Genomic DNA, 17,603 nt, shown 5'->3' with positions numbered 1-17,603 from the left:
ATGTTCACATATATCTATAAATTAGGGCAAAATCTATACCTGAAAGCAAAAATACACAATAGTCTGTAGTGAGTCAATACCAAGTTCATAATGAAATAGTGTCTACTTAGATTTAGATAGCCTCCTCACCTACTTCTTACTATAGTCCTCTCACTAAAATAATAAAAAAAAAGGATTTATGTATAAGAGAGTCCACTTGCAGCAATGAAGTTACATGGGCAAGGAGCTCCAGAAGGAAAAAGGTATTATTTAATTTAGAAAGAGAAAAGGGATTGCTGATCAACCTAGCTCAACTAAGTTAAAAGTCTTGTGTTCAGAGTCATGTGTCAATTACATTATTTCCTTCATAAACTCAGGAACCCTGGAGGAGGTAATTAAAAGGCGAAAGATTTATATGATCTGAAGAGAAACCAGAGTATGAGGTAATTACCAATTACGTTGATAAATATCTAAGTGTTCACAAAACATAAAAAGATTAAGAAACTCAAGGTTCACTATTTGACTTAGTTCTGGTCTCAGCTTATCCACCAATCTGACCTGTATTCTGTTACGTTGCTGTTAGAGCATGATTCATAACATACAACAGCTGGAAGGTGCCAGGGACAGAGTAAGTGACACAACTTGTCAGGGTAAAAATGAAAATACTTCAGAAATATTATAATGAGGCAGCAATTCCTATAATGATTCTAAGTATATGTATGATTTGTAAATATGATTCTTATGGTGATAAAATATCTATAATTTCACCTACATTTAAATTGATTCTTCTTATTTCATAGGAGACTCAATCTATATCACAAATGTGCTTCAGCATAAACCCTTACATTCTGCTATAAAATTAAATTACATTTTTGTTTGTTAAAGATTTTAGGATTGAGCAGTAGTGCACGCACTAGACTGCACACATTACAGTGAGCAAGGACTTGAGCTTAAGCTCCTGGTCCCCACATGTAAGGGGGGAAACTCCATAAGCAGAGAAGTTTGTGGACACAAGAAGGTATCTCTTTCTCTCTCTATGTACTTCTCCCCTCTCAGTTTCTCTCTGTCTTTATCAAAAAGGAAAAGAGAGAGAGAGAGAAGAAGAAGGAGGAGGAGGAGAAAGGAAGGCAGGAAGGAAGGAAGGAAGGAAGAAAGAAAGGAAGGAAGGAAGGAAGGAAGGAAGGAAGGAAAAGTTTTGGAAGGGGGAATAGTTTAGATAGCATAATGGTTATGCAAAGGGACTCTGATGCCTGAGGCTCCAAAGTACCATGTTCAATCCCCACCCCCCACCATCATCACCCCTAGCTAATCAGTGCTTCAGTAAAAAAAAGGAAAAAAAAGTGGGGGTTGGGCAGTGGCACATGGGATTAAGTATGCATAGTATGAAGCATAAGAACCCACACAAAGATCCGAGTTTGAGCCCCTGCTTCCCCACCTACAGGAGTGTTGCTTCACAAGCAGTTAAGCAGGTCTTCAGGTGTCTCTGTCTCTCTCCCTTTTCTATCTACCTTTCCCCCTCTCAGTTTCTCTCTGTTCTACCCAAAAAGAAAAAAAAAAATGGCCACAGGAGCAGTGGATTTGTAGTGCGGGGCACTGAGCCTCAGAGATAACCCTGGAGGCAATAAATAAATAAACAAACAAACAAATGTTTGAAGCAGGGGATTCACTGTGCAGCCACCAAGTCCTAGTAATAACCTAGGTGGTAAAAGCAGATAAATAGATATTTTAGATTAAGTTTAATTAAAACCAACACCTTAAATTCATTCAGTTAGCTCCACTTTCACTTTTTTTTTTTTTCTCTTTCTGTCAACCAAGCGAACAGAAGCAGCTGCAGTGAGTGAATAGAGCTGGAAGTCTGTTACTAAAATTAGATTATCAATGATGCTTACTTTCATGTTCATAGCTGAAATGTCATGGGGGCAGTTTCTCCTACAAAGAGGTACTTCTACATCACTGAAATGAAGAGTTTTGTTATCAAATTACTTCCACATTACATCATTAGTTGGTGAAACTTACCTACAATAGAAAGTAAAACCACATATTGATATCTCAAATAAAAAACAGAGAAAATTAAGTCAGGTTCTCATTTCCATAGTATTATTTCAACTGATGCTTTCTTCCTTATGGAGAGATTGTTGTTTAAAAGAAGTAGCTATTCCAAAGAGTAAGGATGTATGAATAAATAACATAAAGGCAGAGAAGAGGGGTCTAGACTTTAACCCCACATACCCCAACTACTTTCTAATCTAACCTTCAGAGCCCAAAGTAGTTTAGAATTTGTCAGCATTGCTACAAGATCCGGTTTTGTGTAGGTGTACACAAGCAGTCTCTTAGAGGAGATTCCAGATATTTTGCTCAGTCAGTCTTTTGGAAAATGTACAGTGTATGGACTCACTAGTGGAAACTTACACGCGTGCTGCATTCAGAGTCATTCCAGACTTTCAAGTATCCTTTTTCTCTGTCGCTGCAGGAATGACGAGGGACATTCAGAAGACAGAGCCTCTTTCCAGGTACCACTATGTGGCCCAGCCCATATTATCTCTTGTGGGTCAAGGTTGCGCAGCTCCATGCAGGGCGAATGTCCACACTGGAACACACTGCTCAGGGAAGCCAGCCTGCATTTCCTGCCCCAGTATTGCCAGCCCGCTCTGCTGGATGAGACTCTGCAGAGTAGCCATGTCACGGGTCACGCTGCTGTCTACCAGGTCGAAGACACAACTCTCCCGAGCCACATTGTCCTTGAGGATGATGACGCCATTGGCTTTTAGGCTATCTCGGCACCGGGAGAGGAAGGCAATGAGGTCTTTATCTGTCAGATGTCCTACAGGGAAGACCAGGTTGATAGGGAAGAAGGTAAAATGGTGGGTCAAAGTAAGAAAAGCCACAGGGTTAAAATCAGGAGACCCTGTATTCATTCCTTTAGGAATTGTTTAATAGCTTCGGTTGCTTGAACTCTAAGAGGCTTTGAGAATTTAAAGAAGAGGGCAGAGGACTCTGGATCCTGGCTATTAGGCAGATTTGCTACTACATGACCTAGTTCATGGATACACTATATACTATTGCCCATCCCATGGGTCCCCAGGATAATCCACCTTTATCACTTTTTCTGCTAACACACACACACACACCAAGATCAAATTCACTGCCATCTCATTTCCTGGGGACTTTTCATCTAAGGAATGAAAATAAGGATTTTTTTTCTTCTGACCAGCAAATGAGGATTAATTTTTTTTTTTTTTTTTTGTCTCACCTTGTAAAGTTTTTCAAGTATTTTAGGCTGGTCCCATGGCTATCCCTAAGAAGAGGCAGTATTAGACTTTTGGAGGGATTGGAGGAAAGAAATCTGTAAGACTGCAATCTGTAATACCTATGCTAAGTAACAGCTTAAAGCATAGCTACAGCTTGAGCTCTCCCCAAAGCCTAGTTTTCTCTTCTACCAATACTCAGTTTGTTCCCATCTGTGGCCTGCTCTTTCTGGGCAAGGGGAGAAGAACAGAGGCAAAGCCATGTATGACTCACCGGAAACCCACTGTATCCATACAACATCGTATCTGCCCAGTGGGGGGGTGAACTCCTGCAGGCCATAGCAGTGGTAGCTTTCTACTTTGTCCCCTTTGACACGCAGGTAATTCTGGGCTTCCAGGAGGAAAGATTCCATCATGTCCACCAATTCCACACTGTTAAAAATGGGCAACAAGACATGCTTGCTGACCCTTCCTATGCCAGAGCCACAGTCCAGGGCGCACTCCGTTCCAGCTTTCCCAGGACCCTGCAGAAATAGTTCAGTATTCTCTGAGGGAATACTTTAAGTACAGGCACCCACCCTGAGTATAGGACCCTGCAACAATTTCTTTAAATCCAATTTATCTAGATCAATCTCACACCATAAAAGGGGTCAGGTGGTAGTACATCTGGTTAAGCACACAAGTTACCTGGTTTAGATATGTAGAGGTAGATAGATAGATAGATAGATAGATAGATAGATAGATAAATATTATAGCATGCTTTATTCTTGATTTCAGTAGTACCAGAGACAGAGGTTGAGACTGGGACCTCAAGGGCCTTGGGCAGCCATACAAGTCTTGCGCTCTAACAAGTTAATCAATTTCCCTGGCCCTAAAATGACCTTTTTTAACTGTACAATTAGATGTCCACAGTCATGTACCCACTACCATGATCTAGATATAAATTTTCAATTACTTGTGTAAAAATCTACCCAAATATTTCATTTTGTTTTCTTTAGTTTTTACCTAAATATATACCTTTAAAAGAAGCAAAAGTGAGATTTTTTTAAGAGTCGCAGGTTTAGGGGTGGGGGGATAGCATAATGATTATATACAATGACTTTAATGTCTGAGGCTCTGATGTTGTAGGCTCAATCCTCAGCACCACCATAAGGCAGATTGAGAAGTGCTCTGGGGAAAAAAAAAAATCAGGTTTTAAAACTTGGTCATTATTTCTAAGAAAAGGTTCAATGAAAGAAGGTCCAGGAAGATAAAATTTTTATAGCAAAATCTGGGTTGAACCTATAATGAAATGCATCTTAGCTCATTGCTTTGTTAAAAAAAAAATGACACAAGAACAAACCAGGATCCTAAAATTACTTTTATAATTTGCTCGATGAATATGTTTCAGTTCATATTGGGGTGGCTTAAGTCTTATTTTTATTTTATTATTATTTTTAGACTGAATTGGGGGCCTCTGAATGATCTGCTCTCCTTGCATGAAAGATCATTTTTAGGATCTCAGATAAGGAAAGAGCTCATTGTCCCAGACTCAGGCTAATATTTACTTTAAACCATCTCTGACAGCTTACAACATTCATACAGATAAAGTGGTTACAATAATGGTTCTTTGTCTCTTTTCATGTCCGTTATTATTTTCTGCTTTGTACCACAAAAGGCATGATTTACTGGGCACGATCACCCTGAAATTGGTTTTTTTTAAAGTTGGTCTGCACATTAAGTTAACTGGGGGTGAAAGATGGATAAGTGGCAGGAGGAGGAAATCAGCCAGTAAAAATGTTCTCACACTTACTCCTACAAAGGAATGCATATATTCCAACTCCAAAGGATTCAGAGTCAGCTGGTCCACATTATTTGGTCATGATTGGGAAGGCTGCTGAATAGGTTTTGTGATAGAAATTATAGTAATAAGATACTTGCAGTTGCCAATCAAGATCTTAGGGAGAAAGCCTACTCTTGATTTCTCAGGAACTAAGGATTAAAAAAGCATTTGGCTAAAGATCAAAAGGTGAGGTTTAAACACAAGGAAACATCAGAAATGTTGTTCTCAGTTGCTCATTCCGAAGGTTCTCCTCCTTGCAAGAAAGGTACAGTGAGGAAGTGCAAGCACTTGTGGCTTCTTTTCTAATGAAATTGTAAAAACTATGGTTTATTAAGTGCTGGTATGTAGAAAGCCTATTATATCTGTAATAGCGAAAATAATCAAAACAGTTCCACAAGGCAATGACTCTTCCCCATATTGAAGATGAGGAAATATGAATTTCTAATACCACACAGCTAATGGCAGAACTTGAATCTAAACAGGGAATAATGTAAATCTAATACCAGTTCTGCTGTGATGTTGATTAGCAATGCCTGCTTTGAGCATGGGAAGAAGCAGTGGTAATAAGGTGTTATTTTTCTTACATATACTACGCTGCCTTCCTTATTCAAATATAATTTAAAGTAAGCTGGGGGAGGGCAGATTGTGATCTACCCAGTAGAGTATATATGTTACCATGCTCAAGGACCTAGACTGAAATTCAACTCCCTACTTGCATAGTGGTGGAACAGTGCTGTAGGTAGGTATTCCTCTTTCCCTCCCCACTTCTTTCTCAATTTCTCTCTATCTCTATAAAAATAATAATAGAGGGGGCCGGGTGGTGGCACACCTGGTTGAGCACATGCATTACAGTGCTCAAGGACCCAGGTTTGAGCCCCCCGGTCCCCACCTCCAGGGGGAAAGCTTTACAAGTGGTGAAGTAAGGCTGCAGGTGTCTCTCTATCTCTTTCCCTCTCTATCACCCCCTCCCTCTTGATTTCTGGCTGTCTCTATCCAATAAATAAAGATAATAAAAAAAAATTTTTTAATCATAATAGAGAAAGAAGGGTAAAAATAAATAAATAAAAGGCCACTGGAGCAGTGGATTCATAGTGCAAGCACTGAGCCCAAGAAATAGCCATGGTAGGATAATAATAATGATGATGATGATGATGACTTAAAGCAATCTAATTCAGAAAAAAATATAGAGAATGAAAGTCTGTAGTTATGGATGACATAAAAGGAGCATCTTGAAAGTAACCTCATAATGTAGAATGATAAAAAGTGTAGGAAAATTACTTTAAGCTAATAAAAAGAAATTTAAGTAGAAATTTGCATGCTTAAAGAGAGACTAGACTCTCCTTACCCTTTTTCCTATCACTTGACCCTAAAACTTCTACTAATCATATGCTCACATTACTGGAACAAGTAGAATCATGGGGCAATAAAGCAGAGGGGCCTCCAAGATACACATCCACTGAGTTTCTTTTTTTCAATGAGCAAATAACTATGGAGCCACTCTGGTTTAATGTCGGGCTAGTGTGGCAAAAAAGAGAGATGAACCAGGGACTAAGCTTGTGGTGGTAAAGCAATACAAATCGTTATTCATTCAAACGCCCCAGAGTCGGGCGATAGCACACCTGGTTAAGCTACGTGGTGCCAACCTCAATGGCTAGCGTCAGCCTCTTGGTCTACATGCCCGCCCTCCCCCAGGTCGGGACTGGAAAGGACAAAACAAAAACAGAAGTGGCTTGACAATACCATACATGGTTAGGAAAGGGGTGGAGAAAGGCAAAGGGGTCCAGGAATGGTATGGACCTCCCCAGCAACTGTTGCTAGGGGTTCAACTGGCAGGATTAGCAATGCCCTGTGGGGAGTTAGGAAGGAGACCTTTTGTCATTTGTAAGACAAAGCAGAAGATTGATACGTAAATAATAAAGGGATAGGCCATAGTATCAGGGAATGTAGGGTGGAGCAAGCTTAATGTCTTTTAAGGAATGCCGGGCTCCGGCAGGAAGATGCAGGATGTTTTTGTGAGGCAGGGAAGACTTAAAATGGCCGCCAACCTTTTGAGGTTCATGTGTCTCCCCTTTTGCTCAACCCCTCCGTAGAGAGAGAGACTTACCAGGAGGGACTCACCTCTCAGGTCAAGCTCTGCCAGGCTTCACCACATCCCCCACAACCTCCCTACAGTTTAAAGTGAGACTAGAATTTACTCACTCATCCTTTCTGTTAATCTCCCAGTAAGCCCTTGGAGAATCTCAGCAAGATCCTAATGTTTTAAAACCACTCCTAGAGTATTCTTTTTCAAAGACATTGAAGCTCTGAGAAGTGAACTACTTGAAATAGATATTAAAAAAAAAAAAAATCTCATTCTCTGACTTGTATTTTTTATCACTTTGGATGTGTGATAGTATTCTTTAATTGTGGTTACTTACAAACATGAAAAGATGCCTTTCACTCAATATCTGTGTACCTCTAACCTCTGCCTACTATTACCTGGTTCTTTGTATTCCATTTCACTCTACAAGGTTGTCACTCCCTCTCATGCTTTGGCACCAAGCTTCTGTGTTTTCTTCAGATGAATCTCCTTGACAAGGAATACTTAAAGATGGAGTGGGGGATGTTTCCTGTCTTCTGGACACCACAGACTCCTTAGCTGTGACTGCACTGAGGTCTGGACCCACCCATGAATGCCACCGGAACTACAAACAACCTGTGCTCTCAAAACAGATGTTTTCAGACCAAGAAATGAGTCAGTAGGTGGAGCTGAGACCCTAGATTCAAGCCTTAGTACCACATGGAAGCATCGTGCACATCACCAAGAAAGCTTCATAGACTATGGTGGGGTGCTGTGGTCTCTCTCACCCTCTGTCTTTGTTTCAAAAATTATAAAATAAAAATTGAGCTGGCTAGATCACTCAGTAGCATCACAAATATCTTCACTCTTGAAAACCTCATTTAAAAAATATATTTCTCAGAAGGATGAATATGGGATGATCTTACTCTCAGGCAGAAGTTGAAAAACAAGATCAGAATAGAAAACACAAGTAGAACCTAAACTGGAATTGGCATGTTGCACCAAAGTAAAAGACTCTGGGGTGGCTGGAGAGGAGAATACAGGTCCAAAAAGGATGACAGAGGACCTAGTGGGGGTTGTATTGTTATATGGAAAACTGGCAAATGTTATGCATGTAGAAACTATTGTATTTACTGTCGAATGTAAAACATTAATTCCCCAATAAGGAAATTTAAAAAGAGAGAGAGAGAATACTGAAGTACCACTCTGCCATCTACAGAGCTCCCCTGGTAGCATCCACACTGTCCTCATGTAGTGTCAGGCCTACAGGAAGCCAGGGTCTCAGACCTTCCAGTCCTCAAATGATTTGATAACAAGGAAAACAGACAAGTGAATGTCATTGATTACAGTAAAGTGACAATTAAGAGGCCTACATAGGCTGCTACGGAAATTTTCCATGAAGGTCCCATGTGCAATATGACAAACAAGCAAGTTCTCGAATATAAAGTTGTGATAGGGAGGGAAAATATTCTAGACACTTAGTACTAAAGTAAGAAGATTTAAGTGTAAAATCGCGTGTGATGTGCACATAATCCCATGTTGAAATGTGCAAATTATAAAGATGGTGCTGAACATGAAGGATCATAGGCTTGTCTTAATATGAATAGTCTAAACTTTATCTTGAATCTTACAGGAAACCACCAAAAGGTTCTAATCACAAAAACTCAGTATAAGATTTTTATTTCATAAAGATTTCTTTTTAAAAAATAAATTTTTTAATTTTTTATATTTATTTTCCCTTTTGTTGCCTTTGTTGTTTTTTATTATTGTAGTTATATAAAATAGTAAAATAATCTCAGGAATAATATCTGTTTTCATCCTATGTATCTAATTATGAGTATTTCATTTTAAATTAAGCTCCATGGTGTGGGTCATCCCGGGGCTCACCGCCTCCCTGGCCACTGGCAGTGGAGACTGGGGCGGCACCTGGGGGTCCTAGGGGGGCTTTGGTGACAAGGGTGAAGTATGCAGAGAGGGAGAAAGGAAATACATGACCAACTAGCTCCAGGAGAAGCCTCTTAGGACAACTCATTTATTGGGGGGTACAAGTGGGCAGATATACCCAAAGTTCAGAGAGAAGGCAGAGGTAATCATTGAGTCATACACACAATGCAGAGTTAAATCTTGACCTGTCAGGTGTTTGATCTTAGCTGGGAAGTTACTATATAGGATCTGGTCATGAACTTACAATGCATAGGTAAGCCCTTTTCTCTAAAGGTGGATTATAAGCACCTCTGGGCAGAGGGGGGAAAGGGGGCAGATTGAGTAAAGACAGGATATTTGCGGTGGGTTTCAGGTTGGCCAATACATAGTAATTCATGGCCTTTGTTCAAAAGGGATGGGGTAGCATGTACAGAAAGGTGCACCATCCGGAAAAGCCCATCCATCATAAATTCGTGAGGCCAGGAGGGACCTGCCTAACATCTCTTCCCCTTAGGAGGGAGAGAACCCCGTTCAGACTCTCATGGAAACAATGGCCTGGACTTCCCAGATAGTGGGCCCTTTCCCCATACCATGGGACCTAAAACTAAAATGAAAGTGCCAATATTACTGTATTAAAAAAAATTGAACAAGTTCTCCAATCACTGAGAAATGCCAAAAGATGAATACTATAAAATATTGATCATATATATATATTACTATTCTCCTACACCAGAAAACTAAAACTGAGGAAAGTAATATTAAAGGAAAGTTGTCAGCTATGCTGTTGACATCATCTTACTATCATCTATTTACTAAAGTAAACACATTTGACAAGTTTAAACACCTTTTCCCACAGTCCCATGTCTCTGAGTCTTGAAAGGGATGTCAAATTTTTAACAAAGCAATCTGCTTTTCCCAGTTGACACAAGGATAGATCATGACAGATTCTCACACTCCCTCACCCCTAGTATCTTATTCTGGATTCTAATTTGGCAGGTTATTATGGTCAGACTACCACAATATCATCCCTTAAAAAGACCATGCCTGTATTTAAAGGCCTCAGCTCCACAATGAGCCATGTTTCCTAAGAAGGGCTCCTTATATTTGTTTGACTAGAGCAGGCTGTTTGTTTTCCAATAAAAATATGCAAGCACTGAACTGTTTCCTCTCCCAGGTCTGTGGGCATGTGGATGGGACGTCTGATCAGCATCCCTGTGGCAAGCTGGGCATGTCATGAGCGGTGACAAGACAGTTGGGTTAGGGAAATAAGCCTCTGAAATGCGTTGGATCAAAGTTGGCTTTACCACAGGGCAAGCAGGAGGAACTACTCTCTGCCAAACTGCAGAAGAGCTGAGGTCTGTGGTTCACAAAAAAAAAAAAAAAAAAAAAAAAAAGCAAGACTTCACTACTTCGAGAGACAAATGGAAAAAATATGTCATGCCTAAGAGCAGGGAGTTTTGTATCAGCCAGGCCTGACTGGGTGTGAGTCCCAGCTCCGTCTCTTTCCAGCTATATAACCTTGACAGTAGGAACCTCTTTCAGCCTCAGTTTCCACAACTATAAAAACAAAGTGATAATAGTCTTTTGTCTTCTAGACTATATCTTAAGGTAGTATATTATCTAGAGCCATTATGAAGCATAAACAATATGGTGCTGTGATCATTTTAGAATAAGTGAAATCAGTCAGCAGACCCAATTTAGAAATGCTCTACAGGTTAAGCTAACTTTCAACCAGCTACCACCTGATCCTGTTTTCTCAATCATGGGGTGAACCAGGGAGCTTCATTTTTAAGTGAAACTCTCCTGAGCCCTAGGGATATTCTTTGTATGCTTCTGAATAGGCTGGCAACAATCTCACATATTTATGTTTATAATGTCTCCTTTATCAAAATTAAATGGTTAGCAGATTTCAATTTTGTAATGCATTGGAACAAAATATGTTTGTCAACTAGGAATCACTGTTATAAAGTCCAACATCAGTTTTATAGTGTGTGTTAACTGGATTCTAACAACCAGTGAAGTTTCTTTAAAATCTAAAGAATAGTCCATACTCCCAAAGGGCTAAAGAATAGGAAAATTATCAGGGGAGGGGATGGGATACGGAGTTCTGGTGGTAGGAATTGTATGGAGATGTACCCCTTTTATCCTATGGTTTTGTCAATGTTTCCTTTTTATTAAAAAAAAAAATCTAAAGAATGCGAGGGTCGGGCAATAGTGCAATGAGTTCAGCGCACATCGAAAAGAACAAAGACCTGGGTAAGGATCCCAGTTTGAGCCCCCTGCTCCCCACCTGTAGGGGCATCACTTCACAGGTGGTGAAGTAGGTCTCTAGGTGTCTCTCTTTCTCTTTGTCTTCCCCTCTTTCCTCCATTTCTTTCTGTCCTATCCACAACGACATCAATAACAACACCAATAAGAACCACAACAACAATAAAACAACAATGGCAGCAAAAGGGGGTGGTGGTAATTGCCTCTAGGAGCAGTGGATTCATAGTGCAGGCACTGAGTAATAACCCTGGAGGCAAAAAATAAATAAATGAATAAATCTAAAGATTGCATTATTGAGTAGATTTGTTGGGTAACAATTATGTGCAAGAAATCAAGCACTTGATCCATATTATTGTATTCGATCTTCGCAGGCTGTATATATTATACACAGGAAATCAAGTGAGGTTCAGTACATTGAGTTCACAAGTCTAAGGTTGTTGTACAAGAGTTAGAAGAAATAAAATGACTCTTCAGTCAAAGATCATGGTTTTTACACACTAGATTGTCTCCACATGACAAGGAAGTAAAAAAGTGGAATTACATTCAACGTCAGGATTATAAAGGGATCACATTCATTCAAAATACTCTGAAGTATGTATAAAACAATGTTGGTTTTGTACTGTTTTTATGCTTTTAAAGAATTATTTGTTTATCTTTATGAGAAAAAGAGAGACCAGAGTACTACTCTGTTCTAGCATATGAAGGTGCTGAAGATTTAACCACATACTGTGCTTATTTTTATACCAATCATAAGCATTCATTATCTTGCTATATCCAATTTTTTTACAAGGAATTAATGATCATCCCAAGGTCCCAAATGGATTGATTTCTTATCAATCATCTCATTATCCTCTGTCTATGAGATTCTAAAAGAGATGTATTCTTAATTACCAAATTATAATTTCAGCATTGCTGGTTCATCTTCCTCTGAAGCATGAGAGATTAAGTAGTGCTAGGAGGGTTGAAATACCAAATGTGATGAGCCATGGTTTTGATGCCAGCCATCCTTTCTGAACATCTTAAAACAGAATTTGGGGGCAATTGGGCAGTAGCATAGTGGGTTAAGCGCATGCGGCGCAAAGTGCAAGGACTGGCCTAAATATCCTGGTTTGGTGAAGCAGGTCTGCAGGTGTCTATCTTTCTCTTCCCCCCCCCCCCCCGTCTTCTCCTCCTCTCTCCATTTCTCTCTGTCCTATCCATCAACGATGACATCAATGACAACAACAATAATAACTGCAATAAAAAAATTTAAAGGGGCAACAAAAGGGAAAATAAATAAATATTAACAAATATTTTTAAAAATAGGATTTTAGATCAAGCTTTTGACTGAGTACAACAGTTTGACTATGTCTAAAATGACAGCACAGAGCAATATTTGTAAGGACTTTGCTTCCCTAGCAAGCCACAGCTGTTTGACTCACCCCAACAAATTTCCTAAGAAATTCCCGAGAGGCCTGGATATCTGGGTTGGACAATTCAATGAAATTTCCCATCATACCCTCTTCAGTGGCTGGCACTTCTTGGTAGAAAAGTTTTGCTCTGGCATAGAACTGCATCTCCCCATCAATGACTTGACTTGTCAAAGCATACAGCTTCACTGCAAATGAAAATGAATTTCATTAATACTAAGTGATATTCAGTGTTAGAGTTGGCTCAATTTTATCATGCATTAAATTTCCTCATAGACTTTCCTCATGAAAGAAAGGACACCAGTTTGAAGTCACAAGATCTGGTATTAAGTTCTGGCTCTGTGATTTACTTGCTATGTAACTTTGGGAAAACTTCTTAGCCCTTCTGATCTGCAGAGTTCTCATGTATAAATCACAGTCATGAAGCACTTTTGAGATTTAATAAACCTGTAGTTTAATAAGCCTATAACACTTTTCTGTAGCTTCAGAAAGTTTACCATTTTGTATAGGAGGAAAAAGAATGTCAATAATTTTATGTGAATTTTATCTTTGACCCCAAATGTTTTATAAGAATATAATCATTAGCCTTTCCAAGTCATAAGATAGATTAGAAGTAATTATATTTTCACCACTTTCCAAGTATCTCATACCCAATTATCTGTTTATACTAGCATTACAAAAGTGTGTTTGAGCTCTAGCTTCTGAACATAAGATATATATATCACTTGTTTTTTGTTTGTGGCAGTGATAACTTTTTTTAGTTGTTTACAAAATTATAAGATAATCAGAGTATAATTCTACATTATTCCCACCACCAGAGTTCTGTGTCTCCCATCTTCCTCCAATGGAAACTGCAATAATCCTCCAAAGGTCACAGACACGAGATGGTTTTATATCTTTATCTATCACCTATCTATCTATCTATCTATCAGTCTATCTGTCTATATCTATATTAATTTTTGCCATTTTTCCTCTTGTAAAGATTACTTATTAGAAAGGTAGGAAAAAAGAGAGAAAGAACCAGATATCACTGTGGCACATGTGTTGCCTGGGATCAAACTCAGGACCTTGTGCTTGAGAGTCTAATGCTTTATCCACTGTACCACCTCCTGGGCCAATTCATCTATGGTCTTGCCTTCACTTCCTTTCTAAGTCATACTACACCTTTTTCCTCTCCTCTCTCAAATAAGTGAAACAGTGCCTGACTGTCTCTGAAAGAAACAATATTTGTTGAACAACTATTCTGCCCCAGATACATTGCTACCCATATTTATGCAGACTATGCCATCTCATTATTTTAAAAAAGCATGTGAAGTGCTATATAAGACATTTATAGAAAGATATGGTTCAACTTCTAAAGAATAAATGAGTGTGCATTTGAGAGTGTTTTGTAGACCATAATGCACCTGTGTAGATATAAATATTTTTATTAGAGAACATCTGGAAGGAAATGATAAAATGTAGATGAAAGTGAAGAATTTCTGGTTCAAAGTTGCAGGCTGAGTACATGCATCTGTCATTTCTTTTTCCAAGTACTCCCTAAGCATTGTTTTTATTAATTTAGCCCATCACAGTGAAGAAAATAGGAGAAGGTCACCAATAGATTTATGGTTTCAACAAATTTCTGGAAAAAAAAAAAACAGATGGAGCAAAGCCATGGAATTTACAGCCCATAAGGGTTTCAAAAAGAAGTAAGAGGGTGGAGGGTAGACAGAATAATGGCTATACAAAAGACTCTCATTCCTGAGGCTCCAAATTCCTAAGTCCTTCTCCTGCATGACCATAAGCCAGAACTAGACAGTACTTTGGTAAAAAAAAAAAAAAAAAAAGTAAGAGTTCTTCAAAAGTCTATCTATAGACCAACTAAGGAGGGGACAAGTATACCTCCTCCCCCCAAAAAATGATAAAAATCAAGGGTCACTATTGCACTAATATGACTGCTCTGTATGTCTCAGGAAATAGGCTAAGAAATCATAGCCCATGGAATACTGCCTTGGACCACAGGCAAGCCACAACCTAACATCCTCCTTACTACAACCAAAATAACCAAATGGCTACTCTCATCAGCTAAATCAACTAGTTAATGAAGTCTATTAAAATCTTTAATCCGGATATGAGGGAAAAAAAAAAAAACACCTTATGCCAGCAACACTGAGACCACAAGCAAATGCCAAGCTCCTCAGGGGGGCAGATGCAATAGGTACGTTTTTATGGTTATAGGCTTGTGTTCTCATTTTCACCTAATTGACAGGAACATTTCCCTAAAAAGATATATGAAGTCCAGCCCCTCCTCATGTCTCCTGAAGTGGTGCAAATTGATTCAGATAAGGCTTTGGTCATCAATTTGTGCCTTTTTATTATAAAATACATCTAGAGATTTATTCTTGCAGGATTGTAGTGTCTCTGTGAAGGGTGGGGTCAACTGAGACGTCTAGAAGCAAGACAGACAGTAGACAATGTGTGAGTTCTTGCTATAACACAACATTTATTTATCAACATTATGAGCTGAATTCCAAAAAAACTATTCAATGGTTTACTTGTTCCAAAAAGAAAACTAAAATGCAAGATCAATTGCTTTGAAGAACAAAGGTCCAATGAACTCAGTGTAGTAATTGATAGCTTTCTACAATTTAATCCACCCATGGTCACTAAACTGTTACAAAAGTATACTCCAAAGAGTTCTGCTAAGATATGAAGTGACTAGAATGCTGTCATTTTCCAAACAGATGGTTCTATTTTTTTTCCATTTGGATACAGATGAGATTTCTAATATGTTCTAATGAAGTTACCTATGGACACTGCTCTATCATAAAGAACACAAAACCCTAGTCTTGGGTTGTGTCTGATATCTCAATGAAATCTATATAGATTAGATATATCATTGGATTTATTTTCCTTGTTTGAAAAAATAAGGTGGTGGTGTGGAAAGATGGATGAAAATATTATATTCCATAATGTTGCTGTGAGAATCCTTTAAAAGAACTATACATATTAACATGAGAGGAATGTATTTGTATGTCTAGAATTAAGTATTCCCTATACACTTATAGAGGCTGAAAAACAGCTTAGCAGTAGAGCACATACCTTACTGTGCATAAAGCAGTGGGTTCAAGCATCCTATCAGTATAGGAGCTCTCTGAATGACACCAGGGAATAACCATGGATGGTGGAACAGTGCTGTGGTCTCTCTCCTCCCTACTTCCCTCCCCAACTCTCTTTCTCACTGAAAAAATGAGCAATAAAGGCAAACTGCACTGAGAAGGCTGACCAGTGGTGATATCACACATGCCAAGCCTTCGGTTCACATCCTAAGCAACCATATAAAACAACTAAATGGAATTGTACAGAGATTTGGGTAGACTGCTAACACATCATGTCTTAAATACATTGTAAATAATTATGTCACTATTTCCACTCCTAGAAACTATACACCCCAAATAAACAAGGAAACTTTCAGAAGACCTTCAGAAAGCAGACAGTTGCTGACCCACAATATTCCTGCTTCCACTGGGGAAGATGGAAATCAAAGGGGACAGGGCACTCTGATCATAAGTTACTTCTTATTCAACCCTATTTAACATTGCCCTGACACATTCACAGAGACTGAGCAAAGTGATATATACATACTTGTAAACCAGATAAGCTTTTTCTCTTTTTTCTAACTCCCTTAAGACTAGAGAAAATAACTTAAGATGGAGACAGACTATTGCCTCAGTTCTGACGCTCAAAGACCAACCTAAAAATTGTCCCCTTTAGACTTTGGATCTTATTGTGATTTGAAGAGGGCAGAAAGAATTTTGTGCTCATGTACACATGCACACACATAGACACACATACAAACCTATGTACATCTAACCCATGTTTGCACATGCATAAAACATACACATTTATACATATAAGAATACAAAACAAAGGCAATTTAATATATTGCTACTAAATCTTTTTTTTAATTCTTACTTAACATACCACCACATTAATATTCTCATCACTGACCTCTAAATTTTAGCAGATGTTAACAATGTTATCAGAACTCAAGAAATGGGTTTCTATAAGGCTGATATTCATGCAACCAACACCGAAAGTTACAAGTCCCCCTGTCTAAGGCACATGGAAGTCCTAAAATAGAGGCTCTAGGTCTTTGCACTGTCCATGGCAGAATGCCAAGGAAGCACTAAATCCCATCCACATTGCCTGAAAGTTCTTTTATGGGAAAAGTATTCTGTCCCAACTCCTCTTCCCAAAGTCCCACACCTTACAGGTTCCCTTCAGTCATGCATGTATACACACACACACACACACACACACACACACACACACAATTTCATTGCTCTGATTCACTTACCCAGTGGAATTTTTTCCAAAAGGAAGAGATAGCTCTGAAAGAAGTCATGGCGAATGGCTTTGTGAAGGATAAAAGACATGCTATGTCGACAGAGCTCATGGTCTGTCTTCTGCCAGCGGGATCTGAAGGCAAAATGTGCTCCCAAGTGAGCCATGGGAAGAGGTTAGTAATTCCTCCAGAGAAAGAAAGCTTGCCTGCTTGTTTCTTTGAATTAGCTTTCTCCTCCTTCATGAACTTGAGACTGACATTTTAAACCAGTCCCTAGTTCCTCTATATCTGGAGAGGCTGTCTGTCATAGGGTGTTGGGAGAAGGGCAGCAGAAATAGGAGGTCATGCTCTTGGCAAGTTTGTGGTCTGATCTCTTGATTGCTTGGATGACACCCGTCCCAGCCAGCAGGTGCTGAGAAGAAATTTTAAAAGGCCAATGTGAGCTCCCACTTCACCCAGGGAAAACTACATCTCCCTCCTTTCACTGCCTCTTAAGACAGGCACGACCTGCTAACACCCCAGTATTTGCTTTAATTCCATTCTTCAAGTGGAGTTGCCCCATTGTCAT

General features: G+C 39.1%; 1 protein-coding gene across 1 annotated transcript; it reads right to left on the bottom strand.

Moving 5' to 3' along the window:
* Positions 1-2,059: 2,059 nt before the first annotated feature.
* Positions 2,060-17,325, bottom strand: NTMT2 (N-terminal Xaa-Pro-Lys N-methyltransferase 2). Its single transcript, XM_007523822.2, has 4 exons — positions 17,048-17,325; positions 12,718-12,893; positions 3,499-3,748; positions 2,060-2,800 (listed from the first exon to the last, which is right to left on the bottom strand). Exons 1-4 carry the CDS (start codon positions 17,199-17,201, stop codon positions 2,529-2,531), a joined length of 852 nt encoding a protein of 283 aa, XP_007523884.1. The 5' UTR covers positions 17,202-17,325; the 3' UTR covers positions 2,060-2,528.
* Positions 17,326-17,603: the final 278 nt, after the last annotated feature.

Source organism: Erinaceus europaeus, chromosome 9, assembly GCF_950295315.1.
Source record: "Erinaceus europaeus chromosome 9, mEriEur2.1, whole genome shotgun sequence".
In the NCBI taxonomy this organism is placed as follows: Eukaryota; Metazoa; Chordata; class Mammalia; order Eulipotyphla; family Erinaceidae; genus Erinaceus; species Erinaceus europaeus.
This window is presented reverse-complemented; position numbering and strand designations above follow the sequence as displayed.